The 27,460-nt window shown below is 53.9% G+C and overlaps 1 protein-coding gene across 4 annotated transcripts; it reads left to right on the plus strand.

The window, feature by feature from the left end:
* The first annotated feature begins 10,475 nt into the window (after positions 1-10,475).
* Positions 10,476-27,335, plus strand: TMEM9 (transmembrane protein 9). Of its 4 annotated transcripts, none has more exons than XM_037004715.2 (6): positions 10,476-10,609; positions 11,040-11,150; positions 12,126-12,217; positions 15,917-16,025; positions 18,327-18,458; positions 26,377-27,335. In XM_037004715.2, the coding sequence occupies exons 1-6, from the start codon at positions 10,577-10,579 to the stop codon at positions 26,530-26,532; spliced, it is 633 nt and encodes a 210-aa protein (XP_036860610.2). In that variant the 5' UTR covers positions 10,476-10,576; the 3' UTR covers positions 26,533-27,335. The 4 variants fall into 4 exon arrangements, with proteins under 4 accessions (XP_036860610.2, XP_036860611.2, XP_036860612.1 ...); XM_037004716.2 differs by having other exon boundaries at positions 10,479-10,609; positions 11,040-11,141; XM_037004717.2 differs by lacking the exon at positions 10,476-10,609 and adding an exon at positions 10,616-10,860.
* Positions 27,336-27,460: the final 125 nt, after the last annotated feature.

A 27,460-nucleotide genomic window follows, 5' to 3' on the forward strand; every position in this document is an offset into this window, starting at 1 on the left:
TCTGACTGCTGGTGGTGAGAGTCCTTAATAAGACAGTACAGAATCCTTATTAAGACATAATAAAATGAAGAGTTTTATTTTTCTGAAAATACAGGTCGTACTCTTACAACTCATGTTATTATCCTGCAGGTGTCTAAACAACCTTATTACCTCCTGCTACACTGGTCCTCACCTCGCATTAGGTGTACTAATCACCTCGCGTTAGCTGTAGGTGTCTGTTGGAACTGTTTCATAGGACTTTTCTGAGTGCACATCAGAGGTCAAGGCAAGCACCTCAAGGCTAAGTTTTAAAAAATAAAGTAAGTTGACTTAAACTGAGTCAAGAAAAGTATGCAGTATTGGAGGGACATAGAAAAAATTGTGAAGCTCAGACATGTGGTTTGGGGAAGACAGTCACTGCCCATCTTGGGCTGCCACTCTAGCTGATCAAGGCCCCACTTTTTCAAGTAAAAAAGGCAATTCCATTTGGCAGGAACTACAGGCATAAAACATTGCCTGAAGCCCTGCTCTTTCTTTTCTGTGTTCACCATGAGCAGTATACGCTCGGCCCTAAGAAACAGGCCTGTCTCTTCTTCCATCTCTTAAGTTACAAACATAGCTTTATCTGTACAAGAGCCCTTGAATCTCCTTAGAATTTTTGACAGACTTCGGTTTATCCTGGACTTTAGTCTTTCCTAAATATTACTCTGGTAGTAATGAATATAGATGTTTTCTCTCAAAAAGTGATAAAATGTGACTCATTCTCATTAAAGAAAATTTTAAACAAGGCAATTTAATTTTAAGAAAAATAAATTGCTCATAGTCCTTTCCTTGCCCACCCCTATGAAAAACAGGCAAATGATAAACAGAAATATTTGTGAATTTATTATTTCTTTATCTATCTATCTATCATCTCTCTACCCACCCGTGTCCCCACTCCCTCCATCCGTCCATGTTGGTGGGACAGCAGACATTGCTCATTTTGCTCACGTAGTATCTCATTGGTCCTGACAGAGTGAGTCAGGGGTTCTCTCTTCATGGGGATGGTGGGCACATGAACCATGCTGAACAGTTAGTTTTTCACCACCCTGGCCACAGTGATTTGTTGATGGGTGAACTTGTGACCCAAGCAACGCCAATTAGAGTCTTCCCTGAGATTTGCCACATGTTTACTATGATAGAGAAAGTCATTTTTCCTTGATATCCACAGTCATAAAGCTGTAGGCCTATAGTCATCAGCAGCATCTTGCCAACGATGTGAAATCTGGTCTGAAAATAAAGTCAGTTCACAGAGGAAAGCAGAGTCAGAGTTGGAGAAAGAGGTAGAGCCCTGAAGACATCATTTGATCGGCTGCATACAGTTGTCCCTGCAGCTGGTTCTACACACCAACTTCCCAGTTATGTGAACTAATACATTCCTGTTGTATCAGGTTGAGTGTTAACGAAATTGTCATTTTTGCAACTCAAAGCCAGTCAAATATTAGCAACTGTATGTAGTTTAGCCTAACAATTTAAGCAAATTTGAGTTAGATTTCTAATACAGTTAGCCTCTTGACTAATTTAGGAAGATTCTTTAAAAAGTAAACTTTTTATTTAAAGATAGTTGTAGATTCACAAGTAATAATACATGAAGATCACTTATATTCATTACTTAGTTCTCCCTGTTGGTAGCATCTTACAAAGCAGCAGTACAGCATCACAACCAGGATATTAACATTGATACAGTCAAGACACAGAATATTTTTTTCAGTACAAGAATCCCTCATGTTGCCCTTTCATAGTCATATTCACCTGCTTTCCACCAACACTCCATCCTTAATACCTGGAAACCACTAATTCATTCTCCATTTCTGTAATTTTGCCATTCAGGGATGCTGTATAAATGGAACCATACAGTATGCAACCTTTTGGAATTGGCTTTTTTAAATCCAATGTAATTCCCCGAGATTCATCTAGGTTGTTGCACCTATCAGTAGTTTATTCTTTTTTTATTGCTGAGTAGTATTCCATTGTATGGATATACCACAGCTGTTATAACCATTCATCCATTGAAGGGCATCTAGATTGCTTTTAGGTTTTGGCTATTTTTAATAAAGCTGCTATAAACATTTGTGAGCAGGTTTTTGTGAACTTAAGTCTTCAGTTCTCTAGGTCATATACCCAAGAGTGTAATCGCCTACAGTTGTATGAGAGTTGCAGATTTCATTGCTAAAGAAACTGCCAAATAGTTTTCCATAGAGCTGTACCATTTTATGTTCCCTTCCCCAATGTATGAGTGACTTAATTTCTTCACATCCTCACTAGCATTTGGTGCTGTCACTATCTTTTTTTTGTTACTGTTTTTTGATTTTAGCCTTTCTTACAGGTGTGTAGTGATGTCTCATTGTGGTTTTAATTTGCATTTCCCAAATGGCTGGTTATGTTGAATATTTTTTCACGTGCCTATTCCCTTCCATGTGTCCTCATCAGCAAAATGTTGCTCCATGCCTTTTGCCCATCTCGTTGGTTTTGTTTTGTTTTTACGATTCAAGTTTAAAAGTTCTTTATATATTCTAGATACTAATCAGTTGTCAGATGTGGTTTGCAAATATTTTCTTTTCATCCTTTTGACAGAGTCTGTAGCAGAGCAAATGTTTTTAATTTTGATGAAGTCCAGTTTATCTTTTTTTTCTCTATGGACTGTGTTTTCTGTACAAAGTGTAAGAATGCCTTTCCCAGGTCCAGATTCTAATAATTTTCTCTTATGAACCTTTTCTCTAAAAGTTTTATAGTTTTAGGTCTTACATTTAAGTCTGAGACCCATTTGGCTTAATTTTTTAATAAGGTGAGAAACGTTGTCAAGTTTCATCGTGTTGCCTGGGGACATCCAGTCGCTCCAGCGTCATTTGTTGAAAGGCTATCTTCCCTCCACTGAACTGCTTTTGAAGTTCTGTCAGAAACTCAGCTGTGCATGTTTGTGAGCTATTCCTGGGCTCTTCCTCTTAATCTACTGATCTGTATGTCTATACTTCCACCAATACCACACAAGCTTGATTTTTGGGTCTTTTAAAAAGGTTCTTCACATGTAGCAGATGTTCAAGAAACGGTAGCTATCACCTACCACTTCAGCATTTTATTAAAAAAAATAATAATAATAATAATAATAAGGGAGAAATGTGGGATTCACATATAAATCAAGTATAAAAATCAAACGAATATTCATATCTGACCTGATTGTTTGTACTTCATAATGCGTGATCAAAACTGAAAGTTTCTGTGATGACTGCCCTTGTACTGTTCACCATGTAAGAACTTATTCACTATGTAAGAATTTGTTCACCATGTAAGAACTTGTTCGTTGTGCTTCAGAAGATCTGAGACTGATGAGAATTAGGCTTGGGGTGGATTAATGATTGTGCATTGAGTCCCCTGTACAGAATTTTATTGCTAACTGTTAACAACCATTTGATCAATAAATATGAGAGATGCCCTCTCAAAAAAAAAAAAAAGAAATAACAAGCTGTTGGTAAGGATGTGAAACCCTTGTGCATTGTTGGTGGGAATGTAAAATGATACAGCCACTATGAAAAACAGTATGGAGTTTCCTCAAAAAATTAAAAATAGATCTATCAAAAAAAAAAAAAGAAATGGTAGCTATCATTCATCCTTTCAACAAGCATATAAAATATTACAATTAATATAATTGCCAATATTCTCCCTATTTAATTTTCAGCAAAATGCATCTTATCTAGGGACCAAAATTTCATCAACCTGAGGTTCTATGAGCACCAGAAATGACCACTAGAAAGTCTCTCCATTAAAAGAACAATAAAGCATGTGAAGAACTGTATTTAGAGAGAAATGGATTCCACATGATAGAATCCCATCTGTTAATATTTGGGTAAAGTGTCCAGGAGTCACTGGGGCAGGATTTCCCAAGGGTGTAGTTTCCTTGGTACATTAGTCTTTAAAGATGCTTCTCAAAAAAGAGTTTATAGTTAAAACTATGGGGAAACACTATATACAATAGTATTTTTTAAAGGGGGATTCACAATCTCTATTATTACAACGAAGCATCTAAAATGCCCTGCAGCAAAATACATCTAGTAATTTACTTCAAACTGAGGTTTCCCAAATTATTTTATTCATTGAAATCCCATTCCTCCCATACAGTGTGCATCCCACGTATAGTAACATCCCATGAAATTATTCCTGGGAGTGTGTATTCCTGAAGTGTATTTTGAAACACAGAGTATTTTCAGAAAGACCACAGAATGTCAGATCTGGGGAAAATGGTAGGTGTTCCTAAGCCAGCAGTTTTCAAAGTGTGGTCTGAGGACCCCTATGGATCTCCAAGACTCCTTCGGGGAGATCACAAGGTCAAACTGTTTTCCAGGTAATGCTAAGATGTTATTTGCCTTTTCCGCTTTCACTCTGCTGCCAGCCTCCAGGGGAGATGACATACGACACGTAACTGATCGCAGAGGCAGGTGCGAGAATCCAGGCAGTGGGAAGATTTCCCAAGAAATGTAAAACATGCTGTTCTTCTCACAAACTTTTTCTCCTTTAGAAAAAGTTTTTTTTTAATCAAAAGATGTTTATGTGTGCAATATTATTGTTAAAACGAATGTTTTAAATTCTCTCAGTTTTAGTTTTAATACTGTAAATACGAAGAGATATGACTACATTAACAAGGCTTTCTGGGGCCCTCAATAATTTTAAGAGTGTAAAGGGGATGTGAAAATGCAAGAAGCTTCTGTCTCCTCTACTCTACTCACTCACACGCCGACACAGCCGACAGCGGGTATGTGGGTTTTCCAGACATCGAACAATTCTGCAACATAAGCTGTATGTCCTACGACTGAGTTCAGTTCTGACAGGACCCAGAATTAGTGCAGCCTTCATGGGTTAAGGACTCAGTCCCATGAGACCGCTCCGTCTCCCTCCGCTTCAGAGGGCAGCTGCTAGTCACCTGCTGTCACCTCCGCTTCTGGCTGACCACCTATAAACGGGCTTCCCACCATCCCTTCCTCAGGTTCAATAATTTGCTCACAGAACTCAGAACAGCACTTTACTTACTAGTTTACCAGTTTGTTATAAAAAGATACAACTCAGGAAAGACCAGATGGAAGAGATGCACAGGGCAGGTGTGAGGGAGGGACCCCAAGTTTTCATGCCACCTTCCCCACACATCTGTGTGTCAGGAACTCAGAAGCTCTCTGAATCCCTCACTTAGGGATTTTATGGAGGCTTAATCACATAGGCATGTTCGATTATTAACTCATTTTCCAGCCCCTCTTTCCTCTGGGCTGAGGGGTGAGGCTGAAAGTTCCAAGCTTCTAATCATGGCTTGGTCATCCAGGAGGCACCACGAGCCACCTCATCAGAACAAAAGATGCTCCTGTGTCCCAAGAAATCCAGGGGGTTAGTATCTGTGTCAGATGTCGCTATCGTGAAAGAAATTCCAAGGATTTTTAAGAGCTCTGTCTCAGGAACTGGTCCTGAGACCAACACATACTGCTTATTATTTCACAGGACATGAAACCAAGAAGGTCTAAAGCTATTCTAAACATGTCCCTGTGGAGGAAACTGAGGCCCCAACAGGCTAGTGCTCAGACAGGAGTCAGTCCGCACTAGAACCCGGGTCCTGTGAGTTCTGGTGCCTGCGACGCCCTGCTGTAGTCGGAGAGAGGACACTCACTCAGGGTACCTGAGGATGGTGCCCACTGCATCTCAGGGACACCCTGGGCCCCTGACCTGCCATCTGTGGGCAGAGTGATGACTTCCTATAAAATGCAGGTCAAGGGCTCCTCTGTCCTCTAGATTATTGCCCCTGAGAGCTGGTTACAAGGCTCTGAATTCTATCATGTGAGCTCTATGCTCTGTTTAGGTAGGACAATCCCTGAGTCTTGGTTGCTATTGCAAAAATTAGGAAGTTAAGCATCCTATGGGAGGACTTGTCACCACCCCCAAGGGTGGTGACAAGTCCAGTCCCTACCCAGGAGCACCAAGAGTTGGGATGGAGTGAGGAGCCCAGACCCTCAGCTCTGGCATGGATTCCAAGGCCTGGCCTTACAAGGCCCACTGATAACAGGCTTGTTTGCATAAAAGCAGGTTCCAGAGAGGACGGCCAAAGGCTGGGTTTTGGCCTAAGTCTCTGAGCTCCAAACCTGGAATTAGGGAGCAAGGAGAAGCTCCCAGCACTTCGTTCAGCCTCCTCTGCTGCAGAGAGGATATTGCCAAGGTTGCCTGTCTGTGAACCCTGAGCAGGGACCCCAGCTCCTTCCCTGGCTCTTTTCCTGACCCTTCTGCCCAAGGTCTTGCTGCCCTCCCTTCCCATGCACTTGTCCCAGGTTCGAGTCGGACTGAACCATTTGCTCTTTCCTTTCGTGATTTTCCCAGTGTCATCTCTCTGCTCTTCCTGTACCCACTCTGCTCGGAGTGTCCCCCCAGCCATAACCCTGCCCCTGAATTCCATTCCAAATCTTGTCCACCCTTCCTGGCTGGACAAGGAATCTCCTGCTATTAGTTTTCTATTGCATTGTAACAAAGTCCCGTGAATTTGAGGGCTTAAAACAACCCAAACTTATCTTGTAAGTTAGTTCTGTAGGTCAGAAGTCCAACACAGGTGCAATGAACTAAAATCAAGGTGTTGGCAGGGCTGTTTCTTTGGTGACTCGAGAGAACAGTCCGCTTGCCGTTACCGCCCTCCGCGTTTCTTGGCTCATGGCCCTTTCCTCCGTCTGCCATCTCTCTGACTCTGCTTCCGCTGTCACATCTCTTTTTTTGATAATAGCCAGGAAAGGTTTTCCTCTGGTTAGATAATCCAGGCTACTCTCCCGTCCCAAGGGTCTTCATTTAATTACACTGGCAAAGTCCTTTTTGTCATGGAAGGAAACATATTCACAGGTTCCAGGGAGTAGGATGTGGACATTTGGGGGTGGGGGGGCATTATTCTTCCAGTCACACTGGCCCAGCTCAAGGAGTCCTCACTGCCTCGGCCTCCCCTCTACCATTTGGGCTCCCCTTCACCCTCGGGCTAGGTCTCCCAAGGCCTCTGCAGGTCTCCTCCATCCCCACATAGCTTTTAGCACTGTGGGTCATAGTTGCTTATTAATTTGTCTTTTTTCTACAATAAACTTCAAAAGTTCTACGAGAGCAGGGCCAGGGTTTATCCTGTTTACTGATACATCCCCAGCAACTAGCACAGTGTCTGGTGCATAGGGCTCAGAAATATTTTGAGGGGGAAAACTCTTCGGTGATACATCACTTTCCATTTTAACTTATATTCTGGCCATAGGGTTTCTCCTCTGCAAGACTGCAGGCCCATCTTTGGAGATATTGCAGGCTTGGGTCCAGAGCACTGCTGGAGAGACAGTCATGACCCTTTATGCACACAGACGTTACATTTACATTAATGATTGTCTGTTAGGCATGAAATAGCAATTATCTCTTAAGAAAAATCTACACACCTTAATTTAAAAATACTTGCTGCTAAAAGAAGCTAACCATCATCTAAGCAAGCTCTCAGTACGTCACCTTTATGCTGGTGGCAGTGAAGGGTCTTGCCTCTACTGCTCAGGGTGGGGATTGCTGAAGTCTGGGGTGACTGCAGCAATTTCTTAAAATAAGACAACGAAGTTTGCTGCAGCCATGGACTCTTCACGGAGAATTTCTCTGTAGCAGCGATGCTCTTTGATAGCGTTATTGCCCACGGCAGGGCTTCTTCCAGAACGGGAGTCAGCGTTCTCACACCCTGCTGCTGCCCTATCATCCCGATTTATGAAACAGTCTAAATCCTTGGGTGTCAGCTATCTTCACAGCATCTTCGCCAGGAGTAGGTTTCATCTCAAGAAGCCACGTTGTTTGTTCATCCGTAAGAAGCTACAGCTCATCCACTGCAGTTTGATCAGGACGCTGCAGTAATTCAGTCACAGCCCCAGGCTCCACTTCTAACCTCAGTTCTCCTGCTGTTTCCACACAGCTGCGGGTGTGTCTCGGGGAGCAGGGAGGCCCCCGGAGAGGGGGAGAGGCCGGAGCAGCCTGCGGTGGAGCAGTGAGAGCACACACACCATTCAGAGATTAAGTTTGAGCTATTGTGTGGGTGCAGCTTGTGGGACCCCAAACCAGCTACAGTAGTAACATCAGGTCACTGGTTACCATAACAAATATAATGATAATAATGAAAAATCTGAACTATTGCAAGAGTTATCAAAATGGTGACACAGAGACATGAAGTGAGCAAACACTGTTGGAAAAACGGTGCCAGCAGACTTGCTGGACACACAGGGTTGCCACAAACCACAAACCACAAACCTTCAATTTGTAAGAAAAAAAGAAAGTGCAGTATCTGTGATGCACAATAAAGGCTCATTGAAATGAGGTGTGCCTGTACAGAGCAGGGCTCACACGTGGCTAGTCCTGTGTGCTCTGCAGCATCTGGACGGTGGGAGGCATGTATTTGTGGAACTGAACTGAATAAAGAGGTTCCAGCTCATCTCAATGCCCTGGCTCTTAAACACAGGGCGCGTGGAGGATGTGTGGCAGCGAGGTGCCCTGGGTCAGGTAGGGCTCCTTGAATACGTTTCTGGAAGAGATGTGTTTGGGGGCAGGGTTTGAAAGAGAAGAAGGTTAAGGATGGGCAGGGTGGAGGGGCTGATGGCATCCTATGGGAGGACTGTATGAGCAATCCAGGAGAGTAGGTGGGCAGGAACCGGAGAAGAGGTGGGGTGGGAGAGGGCAGAAATGGCCACCAGGGCTTGGATGCCAGGCAGAAGGGTCTGGGTTTGATGTGACCGGTGCTACCAGGATTACTGAGCAATAAGCAATGTGCAGAATACAGGATTGGAGGCAGATAGGATGGAAACAGGTGGACAAAGGGAGTGCATTTCAGGGAGCAGAGGGCTACTGAGGCAGGATGCAGGCTGGCGAGGACAGCTGTCCCTTGGGACATGTAGGTAGACTAGCTGTGGTGACAGGAGAAAGCAGAATCTGACACCACATATCTGACACCGCAGTCTGGGGCCTGAAAAATGCAGGATGTCGGTGTGGTGAGGAAACTGAGAGGAGAGGCATCGCTTCCATTTGACAGGAGACGGGAGCTTCTCATTGGGTGCCTGTAGCTGGGGTCAGGGGTTCATACTTTGGAGGTAACTGAGACTCAGCCCCATGCTTTTGTCCCCATGAAGTTCCCCTGTCCATGTATGAGGTGCACTGGGAAGGAGGGCGTTGTCCAGTGCCTGAAACTGCCAGTCCTTCCCCATGGGACAGGCATCCTCTCTCTGCCCCTGCCTGCTCTCCAAAGCAGACATTCTATTCCGACCTCCAGAACGAATTGATATTTCCATGTATAGACCCCTCCCTGCCTTTGTGGCAGCCACTGTTCCAGATGCGTAGAGACTCATTATACAACAGCTCCAAAAGGTAGGTAATACTATTACCATTTTATGGACGTGGAAACAAGTGCCTTCAAAGGAGAAGCCAACCACTCAAATTCTTATAACTGTGAAGGGAGAAATCAGGATTCAGGCCCAGTCATGCCAGCCTCCTGCCTGCTCCCCTCTAGGTGTATTTCAATTCTACTCAATTCCGGTCAGTGGCATCTCCTGAGCGCCCATCAAGTGGAGGGAGCTCCGCCAGGTGGTGAGGATACCAGAGGAGGAAGTAGGAGGACAAACACACCCAACTGTTTCCGCACCGAGTGCCTGCCTCAGTCATGGTGCCTGCGCCCAGCCCACCTGCTGGTTCCAGCACCAGCCTCAAGTGCGGACCACATCAGGCACCCCCCCTCCCCAAGAAACCCAACATACCGAAGTCGAAAGGGATCGTAGCGTGCAACCAGCTAATTTTAAAGGTAAGGAAACAGGCCCAGAGAGGGAGGTGTCTTTTCCGGGGTGACACGGATGCTCAGCGGCAGAGCCAGGTGCGAAGCCCACGGGTCCTCACTCTGGTCTGATACCCTAGCCTCAGGTGGCTCCTCTGTCCCTCCCAGCTGGCAAGAAGTTCACAACTGTCCCTCAGCAGCCTGGGGTTCCCCCGCACCCCGACTGGCCTTGCACACCTTGCCCCAATCTGCCAGCGCGAGGCTGCGGGGCTGAGCGCACGCCCTGCCCCAGCCAGCCGACCGTCCCACCGCCACCCCCGATTTCCTCCTCCTCAGGGGTGTGGAGGTGTTTGGTGGGGTGGGGTCAGCTAAAGTCCTGTGCAGCAAAGAAGCGGGTCCCTAAATCACATTTCCAGGTTGTCAGGACAAAGCCCTTTAATCTTTTTATCGTTATTGTTATTACTCGCTTACTGTTTATAAAGCTGTTTCCCTTTAAAACATCAAGATGGAACAAGCTCAGCGCTCTACAAAACCCTGAGTCTTACACCATCAGGAGGGGCGAAGCACTGCATAGGAGTTTTATCGGCCGCACAAAGTTAAGACCCTTCCCGGTTTCTAGCCCGGAAGGCTGACGCTCCCTTTTCTTGTTTGGTCAGGTTGGAGAAATGTGTCCCTCTCCCTTGCGCTGGAGTTTCCACGCCCCAGCGAAGGTGGGCCTTGTTACCATGGCGATAGCGAGACTGGGCCGAGAGGCTGCTCCGGCAGCCAATAGAAGCCGGGAGGGGGCGGTGCCAGATGGGTCCTGCGCTGCTGCGGCGGGGCTTGCAGGTTAGCGGACTGGGCGTTTGGGGAGCGGCGCGAGGCCCCTGGGGCCCTGGGTGCGGTGGGCCCTGGCCTAGGCCGTCGGATCAGGGCCCCCAAACTCTGCACGCAGAGTTCTCGTTGGGCCCGAGCGGGCGGGAGCTGCTGGAGGGCTGTGCGGCTCCACGCGGGCGTCTGAGCTGGGCCTTGTCGGAGGATCTCCTGGCCCCCGGCGGCCGCGGCGGCGCCCCCGGAGGCCCCTCTCCCGGGCGCTCCAGGTGGGCAGTGGAGAGCTGGAGACCGGGGAGAAGGAAAGCAGCATTTGGCGAGCGGGTTTAGGAGGCCCTGGAATCTTGGAGCCATTCCCGTGTCCGGGAGAGAAGAGAGGGCTAAGGGGCCGAGAGTGCTGGCTATGGTGTGGCCACTTACGTTCCCCGACGTAATATCTCTTTTCCAGGTGTCTGGTCGTGCTGGCTCCCCAGGACCTGTAAGCATGAAGCTCCTGTGTTTGGTGGCCGTTGTGGGGTGTTTGCTGGTTCCCCCAGCACAAGGCAACAAGGTGAGGGAGGTGAGCCGGCCGCTCCGGGTGCACGACCACCCTGCGTGCAGACAGTGCTTCCCCAGACGCAGGTGCTTTTCCACCCTGCCCCTCACCGGTAGGCCAGGTGTTTCCCTCTGGTGCAGACCTCCATCAAGGTAGAGTGAGGGGAGAGGGGTGAGGCCCAGGGCCCAGGTTCTGGATCAGACACCCCCCCGGTAGGATTCCCACAAGGGCGTCTGTTTGGGGAAGCCGTCTAGGTTTTCCGTACACCTTCCTTGCTTCTGGGTGGAACAGGGATGGTCGTAATGCCTACTGCTCCCCTTCGGGGAAATCGAGTGATACACGCTCCTAAATGTGAAGTCCTACACAGATGGAAGTTTGTTATTGAGGGTGACCAGTCTAAGTGCTGGGACTTAGGTTCTTTAGGGGTAAATGATTCAGGGCGGGGTTAGTGTAGGTATGTGGAATTTTTGGTTCTGACTTGGTATCACCAAGGCTTTGAAGTAAGACACAGTCTGAGGGTTTGATTCCACTCCCTCTGGGGAATTCCTGATTGGAGTGAAAATATTTGTGGTGCTGCCTCTTACCCATTCCACAGAGGAAGAACTTTTTAAGGGTTGCTTGACTATTCCCATAGAAGTGATCCACATTTCTCATTCACCCCTGCCCTTTTCCTTCCCCCCAGTCCTAATTTGGGAAGTCGGAGATGGAATAGGGGGAAGAGGCTACCCACCAAGAGTGCTAGACAGAGGTGCACACAGTGGTGTGGGCTCAGGGCGGAGGACTGTCACCTTGTCCTGCCCTGCCTTGAGAAGGTACTAGGCTCTGTCGTAACCCTATAGCATCCTTCCTACAGAAGTCATTTCTGGATGGGCTTGTGGGTGGGGACGAGTCAAGAGCATTCATATAGTCACCCTAGGGTGCAGGGAACTGAAAGTTGAGAGTCTTGCTAGAACCTGAACTCAGGGGCTCTGCCTACCTGATACGTGCTTTCTCTTCCAGAGTTCTGAAGATATTCGGTGCAAATGCATCTGCCCACCGTATAGGAATATCAGCGGGCACATTTACAGCCAGAACGTGTCACAGAAGGACTGGTAAGGCATTGCACTGGCTGGCCCATGCCAGCTCCGCCTAGTCAGGAGTGCCATCCCTGGAGGATAAGCTTGCTTTCCCATTCTGATGGAGAGCCTTACAAAAGGAATATTTCACCCATGGCACACAGCCAGTCAAAAATAGGACCCAGATGTCTTGAATTCTAGCTGAGGGATTCCTGGTCAGAGGAGTGGATTTTCTTGTTTTGCTTTGATTTAGGTATTTACATAAAAGAGTAGCAGAGAAATTGGGAGAGGTAGGTATTATAGCCACATACTAAGGTAGTAGATGGGGTAGGTCCTGTTCCCATTTTGTAAGTGCAGAGACTGAGGCCTAGAAAGAGAATTTAAATTATACTCCTGGAGTCTGGAATTCATTTCTGAGTGCCGTACTTTAAAAGAAGAGAAATAATTTAAAAATTCATTGAGAAGAGAAGCTTTGACACTTTGTTCTGGATGGGGTGGTTTAAGGGACTAAAGGTGGCCTGAGGAGGAGAGGACTTGGGGACGCATAGTGGCTGGCGAAGACTGGGAGGGGGGCGGCATGCTGTGGGTGGGGGGCTCGTGGGGATCATTTTGGTGCGCTTTTTGGAAGCCAGTGGAACGGCTTTAAGGGGAGCTTGTGAGTTCAGGGAGCATTTCTGATCCAGGCTGTTCCAGGCGCTGCGGAGTGCCATCCTGGGTGGGTCTGAGCACAGAAGGCGGTTCCTGGATGAGGGTGCTGGAGAAGGGACTGACACCCCACCGGCAGCGTGGGGTCCAGGCCAGTGTTGCCTCTACTTGGTTGTGCATTAGGATTGTCATGTGGGCTTGAGAAAATACAGATCCCAGCACCTCCTGCCCCCAGGCCACCCCCACAGCTTCATTGAGATACATTAGACCTGTCATGTTGTGTAAGTTTAAGGTCTACGACATGCCAGCTTGATGTACATACATACTGCGGGGTGATTACCACCATGAGGACTGTTAAAGCCTCCGTCACCTCACACAGTTACCTTCAGTGTGTGTGGTGAGAACATTTAAATCTCCTCTCGTGGCGACTTTCAGATATGCAGTAGTAAATATGTAAATCAATAGTAAATATGGGGGTGGGGGGCAGACAGCAACAGCCTTTTCTTTAAGTTTCTGGGTGATTGTGATGCAGTTGGTCCCCAGCAGCATTTGGGAACTTTGAGCCTCTCTGCCTCTGAGGTACTCTGAGTGCTTGATTTTCTGACTCTCTTGCCTTCCCACCTTAATGTCCTCTGGCCAGTCCTTGGAGTCTTTGGTATGACTGATCCCCAGAAAGGTGAATGGGGATCCTCAGGAGAGGAAGAGCATGTTCGGTTTTCATGTTCGGGTTTCACTGATACTCAGGAGGGCCAGGGACACGGAATGTCTCAGCTCCCTATTTACTGTTCCCCTAACAGCCTCGCCACCTGAGTAACGGGATCCCAGTTTGAAGAACTCAGGTGGGCCCCTCCCAGCTGCCCCAGGAACCCCGCCTCAGCCTTGCGGGGAATCCACATACCCAGTGGAGCACCGGAGCCACCTTCTAAAACCCAGGAACCCCTGTGGCTCAGAAAGGGAGGGATCTGGCCCCCAGCAGGCCTTTTAGGACTTCCTGGAGAAGGGAAGGTCCCAGGAGTGATGACCGAGCGCCTCGTGGGAACCTGGCCTGGCCGTCAGCTCCCCCCAGAGGCAGCAGTGTGCAAGGTCTGAGGGGGGTGCGTTTGGTTCCAACAGGGGAAGGCCTGTTCGTGCAGCAGGGGGTATGTGTTGAAGTTGCTACCCAGAGATGGAATTGCAGTTGTCAGAGGTTTACATACCGTAATATATGCCACTTACTGGATTTTTTAAGGGAAACAGGCTTTTAGAGGACACAGAATTTTTTTCAACCCCTTATCTTCCCATTGCACACCACTGATGCTTCTGCCAGAAACCCAGCCTGGGTCTAAGGACCCCGGGATAGCTCACGACTGGCCTGATTGTTGTCAGGAAACTGTGCTGGACTCTTGCTGGATTCTTGTGAGAGCTGGAAGGGCCTTAAAGGCCATCTGGTACAACCCCTGCATCTCACAGAGTTGAAGACGGGCCCAGGGCACTGGACACTCAGCAGCAGAGCCGGGAAGCCCAGCCCAGGCTGTCCAGTGCACGCAATGCCTGGTTCGCCTGTGCGAACCTCTGAGGTCTTGGTTGATTTCTGCCAGTGACAGTGATAACGGCGCGTCCTGCAGTGTCGTTTGCTCACTCTCTGTGGGCTGTGGAAGCCTGATCTGAGGAAGGCTGGCATCGGGGTCCCTGGTTAACTGAGCTCCAGCCCAGGCCCCACTGTGGCTGAGTGTCAGGTGTGAAGACCTTGAGGCCGAGGATTTGGGTTTGGGTTTGGGTCCTCCCCGTGACGGGGATGTCATTTTGCCACTCTGGCCCATTTCCCCATGTAAGTGTGTGGCCTGTGGTCTTTATTCCACCTGACCTGGGAGCACCAGTAGGTAAAGGTGGGCTGAGTGGGCTTGGAACGTGTGATTCATGTGGCAGTTGCTTGTTTCCTGAGCCCTGCTCTGATCCGCGCTGTGCTAGGCACCGGGACCACAGAGCTGACCCCTGTCCTCCGGGAGCTTAGCATCCGGGGGAGACATACAGGTAAGGGTACGATGACGGCGTGGCGCCACTAGTGCTGTGCAGAGAAGCGCGCGGGGAAGCCGGCTGCTGTAGGAGCGGCGACCTTTGAGCTGAGTCTTGAAGAATGTGTAGGATTCAGTGGCGAAGCCGTATCTTCCTGGCAGAGGGTGTGAGCTGTGTCAAGGAAGGGAGTGTGGCCCACTCAGAGAACAGTCCAGAAGATCAGCGCAGGCGAGCGGGGGGTGGGAGGGAGTTGGGTGAGGAGCAGCAGGGATGGAGCTGGCCAGGTGGGCACCCCGGGGTGAGGTGCCAGGGCGCACAGGGGAGCTGTAGTTCATCCTCGCCCCAGAGGCTCATGGAGGCAGTGACCAGCTTCAAGCTGGGAGAGACACGGCCCGAGTTTCGTTTGGATCAGACCACCTGCCTGTGGGGGAAGGCAGCATTGGGACAGGGACAGACAGCGTGCAGAGAGCAGGGGGCGCAGGGACCACTGTCTGAGGAAAAGGGGAGGATGGCCGCAGTGGGGCTACAGCTGGAGAGGACGGAGATGGTGGGTTTTAGAAATGTTTAAGAAGGTAGAAGCAGTGGCTTTTGGTGGGTTGATAGGTGAGAGAGGGGATTCACAGCGGATCCCAGGCTTGAAGCGGCCAGAAGAGCTGCTCTCTGCCAGTGGGAGCTCAGAGCCGGTGGGGGTTTGCAGGCTGGGAGCTGGGGTCAGAGGGCGCAGCCAGCTGGCTGTGCATTGTGGTCCCTACAGACACGCACTCGGTGGATCCTGCAGGCAGCCGGACATAGAGTGGAGGAGAGAGGCCCTGACTGGAGGAGATTCTAGTCCAAGAGTCTGATCGGAGGCCCATCAGCTTCTAGGTTAAAGTCTGTGGGATGGAAGCCCACCCAGAGCAAGCACAGCATGGGACCAGGCAGCCGAGGGCCGAGCTCTGGGGACTTGGATGCTTTTGGTGCCGGCACTGTAGGTACAGTTTGGAGAGCTGGACAGGGGCAGGACTGGGGCTAGGAAAGGGCTTTCTAACCCCTCCTCCCCGAGAGCTCCCTCTCCTGGGCCCAGCTGCCCCAGCCCCCGCCCATGTCTGTCTGTTGCAGCAACTGCCTGCATGTGGTGGAGCCCATGCCAGTGCCTGGCCACGACGTGGAGGCCTACTGCCTGCTGTGCGAGTGCCAGTACGAGGAGCGCAGCACCACCACCATCAAGGTAGCCCCACTGCGGTCCCCACGCCCCCTGCACCCCACCGCCGTCTTTGGCTGCCCGACACCTCGGGCGTTGCTTGTTTTGGAACAGCCCAAGTGGCTGTGGGACTGGCCTGTAGGCTGGTGCAGTCACAGGCACAAGGCCCCACGCCCCCCACCTTCTGGGAGCCAGTGTCCCCTGACACCTGTCAGAGCCCCATCACACAGGGGCAGGGAACCGGGGAGGTGCTTGATGCTCCTTTTTTCCTCCCTCATTCTTTCCAGTTTTTTCCCTTCTCTCTCCTTCCACTCATTCAGTAAATGTGGGTACCTCTTACGTTCTGGGCACCATGCAAGCTGCTCCTAATAGAGAGGCAGGCCTGCCTCCCTGGAGCTTCTAGTCTGGATCAGCCTCCAAAGCGGTGTGGGACTCTCTGAAGTGCTCCAGGCAGCTGTGGACCCGGGGGGCTTTCTGGGGGGCAGGAGGGGCATCAGATCACTTCCTTTGGTTTTTCCTTGAACCTTGTTCTCGTAGTTGTTAAGAGCATTCAGGAGAGATGTGGTGGATGTGGCCACCACCGGACGGGTGAGGACAAGGGCTTTGCCCAGTCTGCTGGCACAGGACCCCAGCTCACTGTAGCGGGGACGTGTCCACCGGAGCCTCCCCAGGCCGCCCAGTCCAGGTTTGTCCCTCCTGAGCCAGGCTCTGCTTACTCATTTCTAACATAAGCCCTTCCTGCCCCAGCTTTTAGGCTTATTTCTGCTTGTCTGGGAAGAGTCTGGAAATAGCATCAGGAAAGAACTCCTGGGAGTTGAATGACACCCCTGAGCCCTTTGTCTGGTTGCCCCTTTTGAGGCTCCCTTGGACGGGAGGTGACCTCACCACTGTCCCCCTGGCCCCCACCCCGTCGGTCATCTCCCTGTCCAACTGCAGTGTCAACCCCTTCCACGCTTCCACCCAAGTCAGCCCCTCTGAACTTGCTCCAGCAGGTCCCTGCTCAGGGGAACCGGATGCCTGACACTGAATTCTAAGCCAGATGTTACCTCTCTCTGTTGGGCAGGGAAAGGGCTTCCTGACTTGGGGACCTTCTCCCTGGGAGACTCCATCCAACCCCCTCCCCCACTGTTAGACACTCAGCCTCCATTCCCCTTGTGCTGCCTGGGGTCTGGGCAGGAGGTCTGATCATTTGCCCTGTTCACAGAGGCATGGATGCTTGTGTCAGTCAGGGAAGCAGTCTGTCCAGTTGAGCTTGACTGTCAACTGAGCTGGGCACCAAACGTGACCTCCCGGGGGTCCTCTCTTCCTTTTACCCCTCTTCACAGTCCTTTCAGGGCCAGATCAGAGGCCAGTGACGGGCAGGTGTTGTGGATGTAATACAAGCATTTGTGACGGAGTCAGTAACTGGGTTCAAGTTACGTCCATACCATTTACTAGCCTTGGGATCACGTGGGTGGTTTAGCCTAGTGGTTCACAACCAGGCGATTCTGCCGTCCAGGCACGTTCCGAGATAAGGGCAGGTACATCTGTGGCCCAGTCCTGAGGTGTGTTCCTGGCGCCCTTACAGGGACCTTGGCCGCTGAGCGTCGTGGAGAGTCCTGACCTTGGTGGCCCAGACCACTCACACTGAGAGACGCCGGGTGAGCCTCGCTGAATCTGCCTTTTCTGTAAACAGAAGTTCAGTTTATGAGGCTCTGTGTGTGTAGATTTGGGAAATTGTCATTGTGCCGCTGGCTTCCACCTCCCTCCAGGGGGCTGGTGGGCTGTGCTGGGGATGCGGCCTCCGCCCTCAGTGCCCGCCTCCTGGTGGGTCTGCGACGGCCCGGTGGCATGACGAGACCTCTCGGAACCCAAGCCTCCCAGCTGTCCTTCCTGCCCTGGGCCGCAGGGGACGAGCCCGCCGATGCGTGTGCCTTGTTCGTCCCCCTGGCCTCTGCCTTCAGGCCTCTCCCCGCGCTGCCTCCTCGCTCTCTCTTAGCATCCAGCTGCTCTGTGCCGTTTGGTGCAGCCAGGCGACCCGTTTCCCCGCTCCCACCCCCCGGGGGCGTCTTGGGGCATCCAGACATCTTCCTTTACCATCTGTCGTCTGTGGGCCTGCCAGAGACCCGAGGTGGTGTGGGGTCCCCTCCACTGAGGGTGACCATGGCAGATATGTGGCATAGGGCCAGCCCCACCCTTCCTGGCGCTCTTTCCCTCCCAGCCCGCTGGTCCCCCTCCTCGGTGCAGCGCAAGGCCGTCGCTGCTGCTGACAGAAGATGCCATGGTAACAGGCGGTTCACCAGCCCAGCCCCCAGGCGCTGGTTCACGGGCGCTGGGTCTCATCCTCAGGTCATTGTCGTCATCTACCTGTCAGTGGTGGGGGCCCTCCTGCTCTACATGGCCTTCCTCATGCTGGTGGACCCTCTGATCCGGAAGCCAGACGCATACACTGAGCAGCTGCGCGACGAGGAGGAGAACGAGGTAACGGGCTGGGTGCCAGGCCCCTGCCAGTGCCTCTGCCCGCCACAGGGTCCCGGGCCCCCAGCATGTGAGTCCCCAGCACAAGACCAGCAGAGCGTCGCCGGGCCTTGGGGGCATCCGTGTCCCCGGCCGTGTCCAGTTCGCTCCCTCCATCTCCTCACCCAGACTCCAGATGTCTGCCCAGGGGGGCGCTGCCCTTTGCGATCCCAGGGGAGGCAGGAGGTGGTCCTGAGTGTTCCTGATGTCTGGCCTCTCCTGGTGTCCCGGCCTGGGGAGCCGTGTCCTCCTGCTCCACTGTGTTTCCAGGCAGAGGCGATGTTAGCCAGCCGGGGTCAGCCACACATAGATGCACTTGGTATCTCGGTCGCCAGACGTTAGTGTCCAGTGGGCTGTAGGCTTGGAGTGGCAGGTTGATGCCTCAGTGGGCCCGCAGAGACCTGCTTGCGCCTGTTCCATGCAAAGCACAGCCCCAGAGCCTTGAGAAAGTAGGATTTTTAAGAGCCAGTGAGGCCAAAGGGTGGTGGTTGTGCCGAGGTGGGAAACTGCCACGTGTGCCTGCGGGGTTTTGAGCATTTCAAAGATAAGGTAGGCCTGTGGGAATAGTGGCAGATAGAGCTGGCCAGGGGCTTTAGCTCAGATCATTAAAGATGTCAAATGTCAGGCTGTGGAGTTTCAGCTTTATGAGATGGGGGAAGTTGGGGAACTGCTGACGCTCGGCAGCCTGTGAACACGTCGGTGTGCACACCGCGGGGGCTGTAGGGCCTGAGCCAGGCCAGCACAGTCGACAGTCCTTCACCTCTCCCCTTGTCCCCATACCGGGGAGTCCTGGATGCCCTGCAGGGGAGACCCAGGGTGAGGTGGGCAGAGCAAGGGCCGCCATGAGGAGCTTTTCCGGGGAGCGAGGGCAGCCCATGCCCTGCAGCCCGGCCCAGGCGGATCTGTGGTGAGCCGGCTGTGTGCACGGGAGGCGGAGCAGCTCTCTCAGCAGAGCCAGCAGCCTCCGCGGCGGCTTGAAGGCAGGTGATGCCCCACCACCGCTTTCTGCCCAGAAGAATGGGCTCTGGGAAGTTGTGGTGGGCACAGGAGTCTGTGAGCATTATTCTTCGGGCCGCCCTGCTGCTGGAGAGCTCTGGACTGTTTATCCGTAGGGTGAGGGATGGAGTGAGTGAGCCGGTACATGTACCAGGAGGCGTGTGGTGTGAAGGGCCTCGGCCATGTCCTGGGAGAATTAGTTAAAGACCCTGGGAGGTGTTTAGCTTAAAAAAAAAAAAAACAGACCAAACTCAGAGAGGTGCATGGTAGCAGCATCAAATGTTTATGGAGTAGAGCTTGCCCTTACCAGGGCCCAGGGACCCCAGCTGGGAGCTGAAACAGGGAGATTGAATGCCACGTAGGAAGGAGCTTTCTTGCAGGTGACGCAGCTGAACGATGGGCGGGTGGGCTTGCTTGTAGGGTGGTGAGTTTGGGGTCACTGCCAAGGGCAGTCCCAGCTGAGAGCATTCCAAGCACGGACTGGAGGTGGGAGAGGCACGCTCCCCCCAAGAAGGGGTCTGGGGCGCAGACCTCAACGTGAAGCTGCCAGGCGTGTGGGTCTGGGCCAGCACGAGCTAGAGGGTGGCTTCTGGGTACGTGCCAGCACCCTTCCCAACCTGCCTCAGCCTCTGGCTTACACGAGTTTGGCCAAAGGTGGAACTGAAGGCATGAGCCACCCCAAGGAAGCTGGCACGGCAGGTAGTGGCGCTGGCAGGTGGGTGGTCTGTGTTTAGGAGGTACCCTTGTGTGCCTACCCGGTTATCAGTGTAAAAGCTGCTCAGGGGAGGAGCTCTGCTAATAAACACTTGGCAGTTAGGGGTGATGTGGTCACTGCAGTCCTGGCTAGTGGAGTAACTGAGGGACATGGCCTGGCAATCACACAGCCCATGCAGCGATTTCCCGGGAATGCACAGCTCTCGGGCATGGCCCTGTGTCTCCTGCCACCCTGCGTGCTGAGCCAGGGAGGGCAGCCCACTGTCTTTGGGTCTGAGCACTGACCCCCGGCCCCCAGGAGATCTGGAGTGCTTCCTAGTTTGGGTCTTAAGCCCCGTCTGCCTGTTTGTGTGAGGGGGGCCTCGGGGAGGGAGGAGGGGTGAGGATGGTCAGTCCAGCCCCTGGGAGCAGAGCCCGAGTCGGGGGTGGACACTTAATGGGCGCAGATTTGGGCTGAGGAGGAAGGATTGTGCAGTGAGGGCTGCTCTCCAGTCCTGCCTCTGCTGCCTGGAGAACAGTGGCTGCCCTGGACAGCTCTCAGGCCGAGCCAGCAAGCCTGCACTACGTGCTCTAGAGGAGGTGCTATCCTGGGAGAGAGGGTGGGTGGGTGACAGCCTCTCACCTCTCACCCCGAGGGCTCGGAAGTAACAAAACTGTGTTCCGTCTGTTTCCCCGCCCTCAGGTGCCGTGGGCTCTACGCAGATGCGGGGCTGGGGCAGGATGGAGTTATGTTGCCCTGAGGGGGTAGAGGGAATGCCTGCTCCCACTGCCCAGCCCCTGAGCTGGGCTGGCCCCCAGCCCCATTCCTTGGCATGGCCTCTCCCTGTCCTATTCCATATGGTGTCCCCCTCCCAGGTGCTCCCTGCTCATCTCTTCTGGGGTTCAGCAGCCCAGAATGGCCTTTGTCTGCCCCCGCCCTGCACCCAGCTGTCCTGCAGGTGGCTCTGTGCCCTCAGGGCTTTAAGCCCCAAGGCAGACCCTAAACCAGGTGGATGAACAGGGGACATAGAGGCAATTGGTAAGATCAGGTTTTAGGAGATGGGCAGATGGAGAAAGCTGGGTACTTAGCAAGCCTTTCCTAGTCAGGGGTTGGGGGACTCCTTCTCTTCCTATTAGTCTGGCTACAGAGGCTCAGAGGGTGAATGGGAGAGGGTGGCTCACCACTGTGGGGGCACCAGGGCTCAGGGGGCCCACACCGTAGTCCCAGATGGTGAGGGGCCCTCTACTGACCGACCCCTCGGTGCACAAGGAACACAGGTCCCAGGGCTGCCTGGCTGACTGGGGCAGAGCTGGGCTGAGGCTGTGTTTCTGGGCTCACTAGTGGCCTAGAAAACATTTCCCTTTGAAGGGAAGCTGGAAGGGTGGGGCCTCCGCTGGGGTGAGGGATTCAGCTTTCACCCCAAGAGGAAGAAAGTTGGACCAAGACCTCGCAGGCTCCCTGCAGTCGGCCTAGGCCTGCACAGCTCTGACCTCGAGCAGGAGACTGTCGATGCTCCAGGCCTGCCCCCCCTACCCTGTCTGCCCCAAGACCCAGTCAGCGGTGAGGGCTGGAGGTCAGACCCCTTCCTGGGATCGGGGGCCTTTGGCTTCATCCCCGCCATTCCCAAAGCTCTGGGGCAGGAGGGCTGGAAAATGGAGGCGAGGCCTCCCCAGCCGCCCGCACCCGGAGGGAGATGAAAGCTGCCGTGTCCCCTCTGAAAGTGCCGGGTGCCTGGTCGGCCCTGATGGCAGGGACCCGCACCCCCCCGGGTTCCAGCGGCATCGCATCAGGCCTGATCTGGGGCTCAGACGTCCTTGCAAGGAGGACAAACGGCGACCAGAGCTGTTTTGGATGCACAGCCTTGGTGCTCTTTGAAGAGGGAGCAGCAGGGTCTCCGTGAGGCTGCAGGATGCACTGCCACTCACGGCATGGCACCCCTGAGCTCTGACGGGCCCTCAGAGGTCACAGCCCACCTGGTGTGGTGCAGCTCTAGGCTCCCTGGGGGCGGGGGGCGTGAGGGCATCACGGAGAGGTGAGGGTGCAGCCGGGAGCGTGCGGGGCGGGGGGAAGCGAAGGCTCTGGGCCTCAGCAGCTCCCTTCCCGTCCAGGGGATGTGCGGTGGCACTGGGTGTGAGGCCCCGGCCCTGGGAGGCTCTGGCAGGCTTGGAGCCGCTTCCCTCCCCTCCTCTGAGGCTGGAATGGGGACGTGTGTGATTGAGCAGATGTACCCAGAGTTGCCCTCAGGTGCTTCCCACACCCCGGTTGGGAGTGTGGGTTCGGGACCAGCTCTGCCACTTACTGTCTGGCACCTGACCTCTGGTTTTGATTTGCTAAATCTGGAATGGGCATAGTCCTGACCCTGGCATAACTTGGGGTATGTGAGTGCCTGCTTCACTCATGTTCGTTCATCCTTAAGAATGAGGTCTTAACACTTAGATGGTGTTCTGTGTGCTGGGAGGTGGCAGGGGGCAAGGCTGCAGCGCAGGGGCCTTGACTGCTGGGCTCAGGGGCATTTCATCTGTAAGCAGCTGGGCCCCCAGGCAGCATTCTGAGCCAGTGCCGTGGGACGATGACTGGACAGCAGCCGGTGGGAGTCAGGCGGGGCCTGCAGCAGATGGCAGTGGGACTTGGCTACAGGGGAAGGATTTGGGTCAGACTGGAAACGCCGAGGGAGGCTGTACTGGGGCCGTTCCTAGCTGTGCGAGGGGGCCAGCGACAGGCCTGCTATCCCCTGTTCCCACTGCCAGGATCAGCCGGGAAGGCACCTCCCCCGTGGGGACTGTCCTGCGTCTTGTCCTTGGAGAGGCCTGCGCCCTGTCTGCTGCTGACTCGGAACCAGCCTCTGGGCAGGCTGATGAGCTTCGGCTGGTGGGAAGGGCCCAGGGCTAGTCTGTCAGCTCTGGCTGTGCATAGGAATGTTAGGGGCCTCCCAGGGCTGGAGAGGAGGGGTTGGCCGGCCTGAAGTCCCACTTCCTGGCTCCTTGACAGGAGCTTTGTTCTTGCTTGATCTTGGGAAAGGAACTGGCCTGCTTCTTTGCTTTTCCATGTTGGCTTCTTCTTAGGAGGAGCCAGCCAAAGAAGGACCCAGCAGAGTTCTGGGGTGAGAGATACACAGGTGTGGTTTCAAGTCCTGCCCAGCCACCCATCCGCCGAGTGGCCTTGGGCAGCAAAGTGATTGGTCCTCCGTAGCCTCAGTTTCCTTATCTGTGGGTGAGACGCCGACCTCATGAGCTTGGGGATGGCCCTGTGCCAGCAGAGCGCCTGGCGTGGTGACACCTGTCACCTGTCATTGTCATGCTGCTGTGGTCCCGCCGGCCACTGGTCAGTATCCAGGTGCTGCCCCCTCTCCTGCCTCCCTCTGCCTCCTGGGTTTGCCTGGCCACCCAGCCTCAGAGGGAAGGGGTCAGCACGGAGGAATTTCTCCTGCCCCCAGCGGCGATCCTGCCACAGAGCAGGCGGGGATGAGGCCCCTCAGGGGCAGCCCTACAGCAGATGTGGGGGTTTTAATACCTTTGATCAGACTGTTAGCAGTGGAGACACAGGCCTCTTAGCCACAGCTGCCTTCCCCCACTTTGGAGCTGTTTGTTAAGACTTTACATGAAGGGAGACAAACGACGCTGGGGTAACGCAGTGAAGGTCAGCATGTCCCCTCGACGCCCACCCTTGGCACCCTCTGGCTTCGCCTCCTTGACGCACCGCCCGAGGTGCGGGGCAGTGGGAGGAAGCCGGCCCTGCAACCCCTCCTCTGGACTCACACCCGTGCTCCTCACTGGCCCCAGAGGGTCAGGAGTAGGAGTGGGAGGGACAGAAGCTCCCCGGGCCCCGGGCTAGGATGGCTAGGTCCTGGTGGGCCTGCAGCTTCCTGGGTGGTCTTCAGTGTCCACCCCACCGAGCTGGCCCCACGGAGGCTTGTCCTTGGCACCAGGGAGCGCTCAGTTGGAAAGCTGAGCCCGGAAGGAACGGAGTTACATGGATGTCACACCAGGGTGGCTTTTCAGAGGCAGCAGGCTGCCAGCCTTCTCCCCAGCCCACCTGGGCTGGGCTGATACTTGTAGGTGCTATGTCAGGGGAGTGCTGCCGGCAGGTGCTGCTGAAGGCTTTACATTCACTGTCTCATTAAGAAGCATCTAGCATGTCTGTCTCCATCTGATGGGAGGGGGGAGATGCATTCAGAGAAGTTGCTGACTTGCGAGGAGCCATAGCCCAGCCTGCTTTGTGGCAGGATGGCCGCTGGGGGCAGGAGAAATTCCTCCATTGCTGACCCCCTTTCCTCAGAGGCAGAGGGGAAGCTGGGAGAGGGGATAGCCCTTGGACACTGACAGGAGCCCAGCAGGACCACTAACATGACGATATGTAGGTGTCAGAGCCAGGATTCAAAGCCAAGTTTGCTTGATTCCAAAGTGTTCATAACCACTGTGCTGAACTGCTAGGGAAAACGGCAACTGAACTTACCGTGAGCTCCCGCTCTGTGACAGGCAGTGTACTGACTTCACGTGTTTTATTTAAACTGACCATACCTATCTCCTAATCATAAGCCATGTTTTTCCAAGTGTAGGGTCACAATCCTTGAGGTCACGAAATCTAAATTGACCAGCATTTTAAAAAATGAAGCAGTGCAGAGAATATCAGAATGCATCAGACTAAATATTTTGTGAAATTTTTTTATCATGCATGTATATGTGTGTGTGCATGTGCGCCAGATTATCATGTAAATGTAACTCCTATTGACAGTATAGTCAAAGAAGTCTGGAAAGACCAGCTTTTTGAAATTGAAGCTTGGAGAAACAGAGTCGCTTGCCCAGGAGCACACAGTGGCTAAGTGCCTGAGTCCCTCCTTCCCAGCTCCCACTGCCCACCTCCCAGAGGGGCCCAGGGGGCCTAAGGAGAAGGCGGCCCCTCGAAGCCCAGGCGTAGGATCCAGTCCTGACCCCGAGCCCAGTTCACCCCTGCCTGATCCTGCCAGCACCTGCGTCCCGGGTGTTGGCACTACACTCCCCTGCCTGGCAGAGGGAGACTTCCTCATGGTCCCAGACCCAGGGCATCCAGGGGCAGTGTCCCTCCCTGACTCTCCTTGGGCAGTGCTCAGAGCTCTGCAGCAACGCTGAGCTACCTCCCAACCTCACCTCTAGGCAGCCACCTCTCTGCATCCGCCAGCTCGCTGTCTGCCTCCCCTGCCCTCACCTAACTGCCCCTTCCTGTCCCCAGCCTGGCAGCTGCATGGCGACAGAAGCCATGCCAGCTGCGGGCATCAGAAGCATCAGAAGCAAAGTTTCGTTTACAGGGCAGGTCTGGGCTTAGAGGCGTGCTGATCCCCTAAGAGATGTGGCAGGAGATGACAGGCAGAGAGAGGTAGGGAGGAAATCCCCAGGTGGGTGTGGGCCTGGCCCCGCGGCTCTAATTCCCCTCAAAGATCAGGTTTGGGTTCTGCAGGAAATGCATGCGCTCCAGAGCCTCAGAGGCAGAGAAGTGGTCTTAGCAGAAGAGGCTGCCTTTGACAACAGAAACCGTTCTGAAAGCGAGGGGAAAGGGATCCGTGGGGGCCACAGGGAAGGAGCTGAGCTGTCCCCACCTGACACAGGAGGGGACGGGCCAGCGTGGGCTCCAGATTCCCTCCCTGCCGGTCTGAGTGATGGTGCATCCCCTTCTTATCAGGGGGAGCAAGCTTGTGTCGTGCATCCCTCAGGGCAGATCCTGTGGGTCTCTGTCCGTGGGGGCTCCTCACTGGGATCGGGAGTCTCCCACCTCAGGGCTGCAGGCCCTAGACCCGGGCCCTCCTGTTCATGGGCAGTGGCAGGCAGGGCAGGGGGTTCCCAGTGCCAGCGGGGTGCTGATGCAGTTCCCCAAATGGCGGGCATCACCCCGTCCTCTGTGCAGAGCAGGCGTGGTCCTGAGGCCAACCTCAGCCTCCCTCTGGAGGGTTAGAAACAGGCCTGTGGTGTACAGCCAGGGACCTGGCTTGAGCTAGCTGCGTTGTAGTGAGGGCCCAGGTCGTGCTGCCCTAGAGCCCCCCTTTCCCAGGCCCCAGGGAGGGGCAGGGCCCACCCCCTGCACAGCGGCCCGCGGGTGACAAGGCGAGGCCCTTGAGACGGTCTGGCTCCCTGCCCCGGGGAAGTTCCAGCTTTGGGATCGCCCCTGGGCTTCTGAGACCCCTCTGCTCCCAGTGCTACGTGTCTCCTTTCTGTGCCCACTCAGGATGCTCGCTCTGCGGCCGCCGCTGCCGCCGCCCCGCTGGGGGGACCGCGTGCCAACACCGTCCTGGAGCGAGTGGAGGGCGCCCAGCAGCGCTGGAAGCTGCAGGTTCAGGAGCAGAGGAAGACCGTCTTCGATCGGCACAAGATGCTCAGCTAGGCGGCTGTGCGCATGGCAGGGACCTGCGGCCCCAGCTGCCAGCAGCCAGGGGCCAGCCCACCCTCTGCGCCTCCCTTCCTGGGGGCTCCCTTTAAAAGCCCGTGGCATTTTCCCCCCTCCTCCCTCTTTAGAAATGTTCGCAGCTGATCTAATTCGGGCAGAGTGACGGGGTCCCGATCTCCAGTTTGCCTGCTCAGGGCTTCGGGCCCAGGGAGGGCTGCCAGGCCGGAAGGGGATGGAGACGTCTCAGGGGGCCTCAGGCTCAGACGGGTCTGCCTCTCCGTGCTCCGCCTGTGCCTCCCGTCCAGCTGCCGGCCTTGGGGACAGGGAGCTCAGTGGGAGGAAGCCTGGCCCAGCGTCGGCTTGGCTGGTTGTCACGGCCGCCTTCCTCAACCCCGGTACCAGCCCCAGCCCGGCCTGGTGCCAGCCCCAGGATGGCCCTGGTGGGAGAGCTGGTGCCCCCGGGCCCCGCCGCGGTCCTCAGTACCTGGGCACTTGCCCGCACCCCCCTCTCCTACGAGGACTCCTCCGCTGACATGGCAGTGTTCACGCGCCCCGCTGACCCTGCTGCCCGGCCCCTCCCTCCCTCCCTCCCATCCGAGGGGCCCAGGCAGCCCGACTGCTGAGCCGGACGGTTGGTGGGACCACGCGACCAAGAGGCTGAGCTACTGTCCTGCGCACCTGGCCTCCCGGCCTCAGATCGCCACTTATCCCTCAGTCATTGTTCTACTGCATGGGAGACACGTCTGTCCTTCAGTTGTCTTAAGGATGCTGTCATTAAATTGTCTTTAAATTGTCTTAAATTCACTCTTTGGATTCCAAGAGATTTAGAGAGCTAAGAGAGAGTCTCACACGTGACTTGGAAAATGCTGTGTGCCAGAGGCAGGAGAGAGCACCGTCTCTGACAGGTAGGGGTGAAGGGCAATGC

Source organism: Manis javanica, chromosome 11, assembly GCF_040802235.1.
Source record: "Manis javanica isolate MJ-LG chromosome 11, MJ_LKY, whole genome shotgun sequence".
Lineage (NCBI taxonomy): Eukaryota > Metazoa > Chordata > Mammalia > Pholidota > Manidae > Manis > Manis javanica.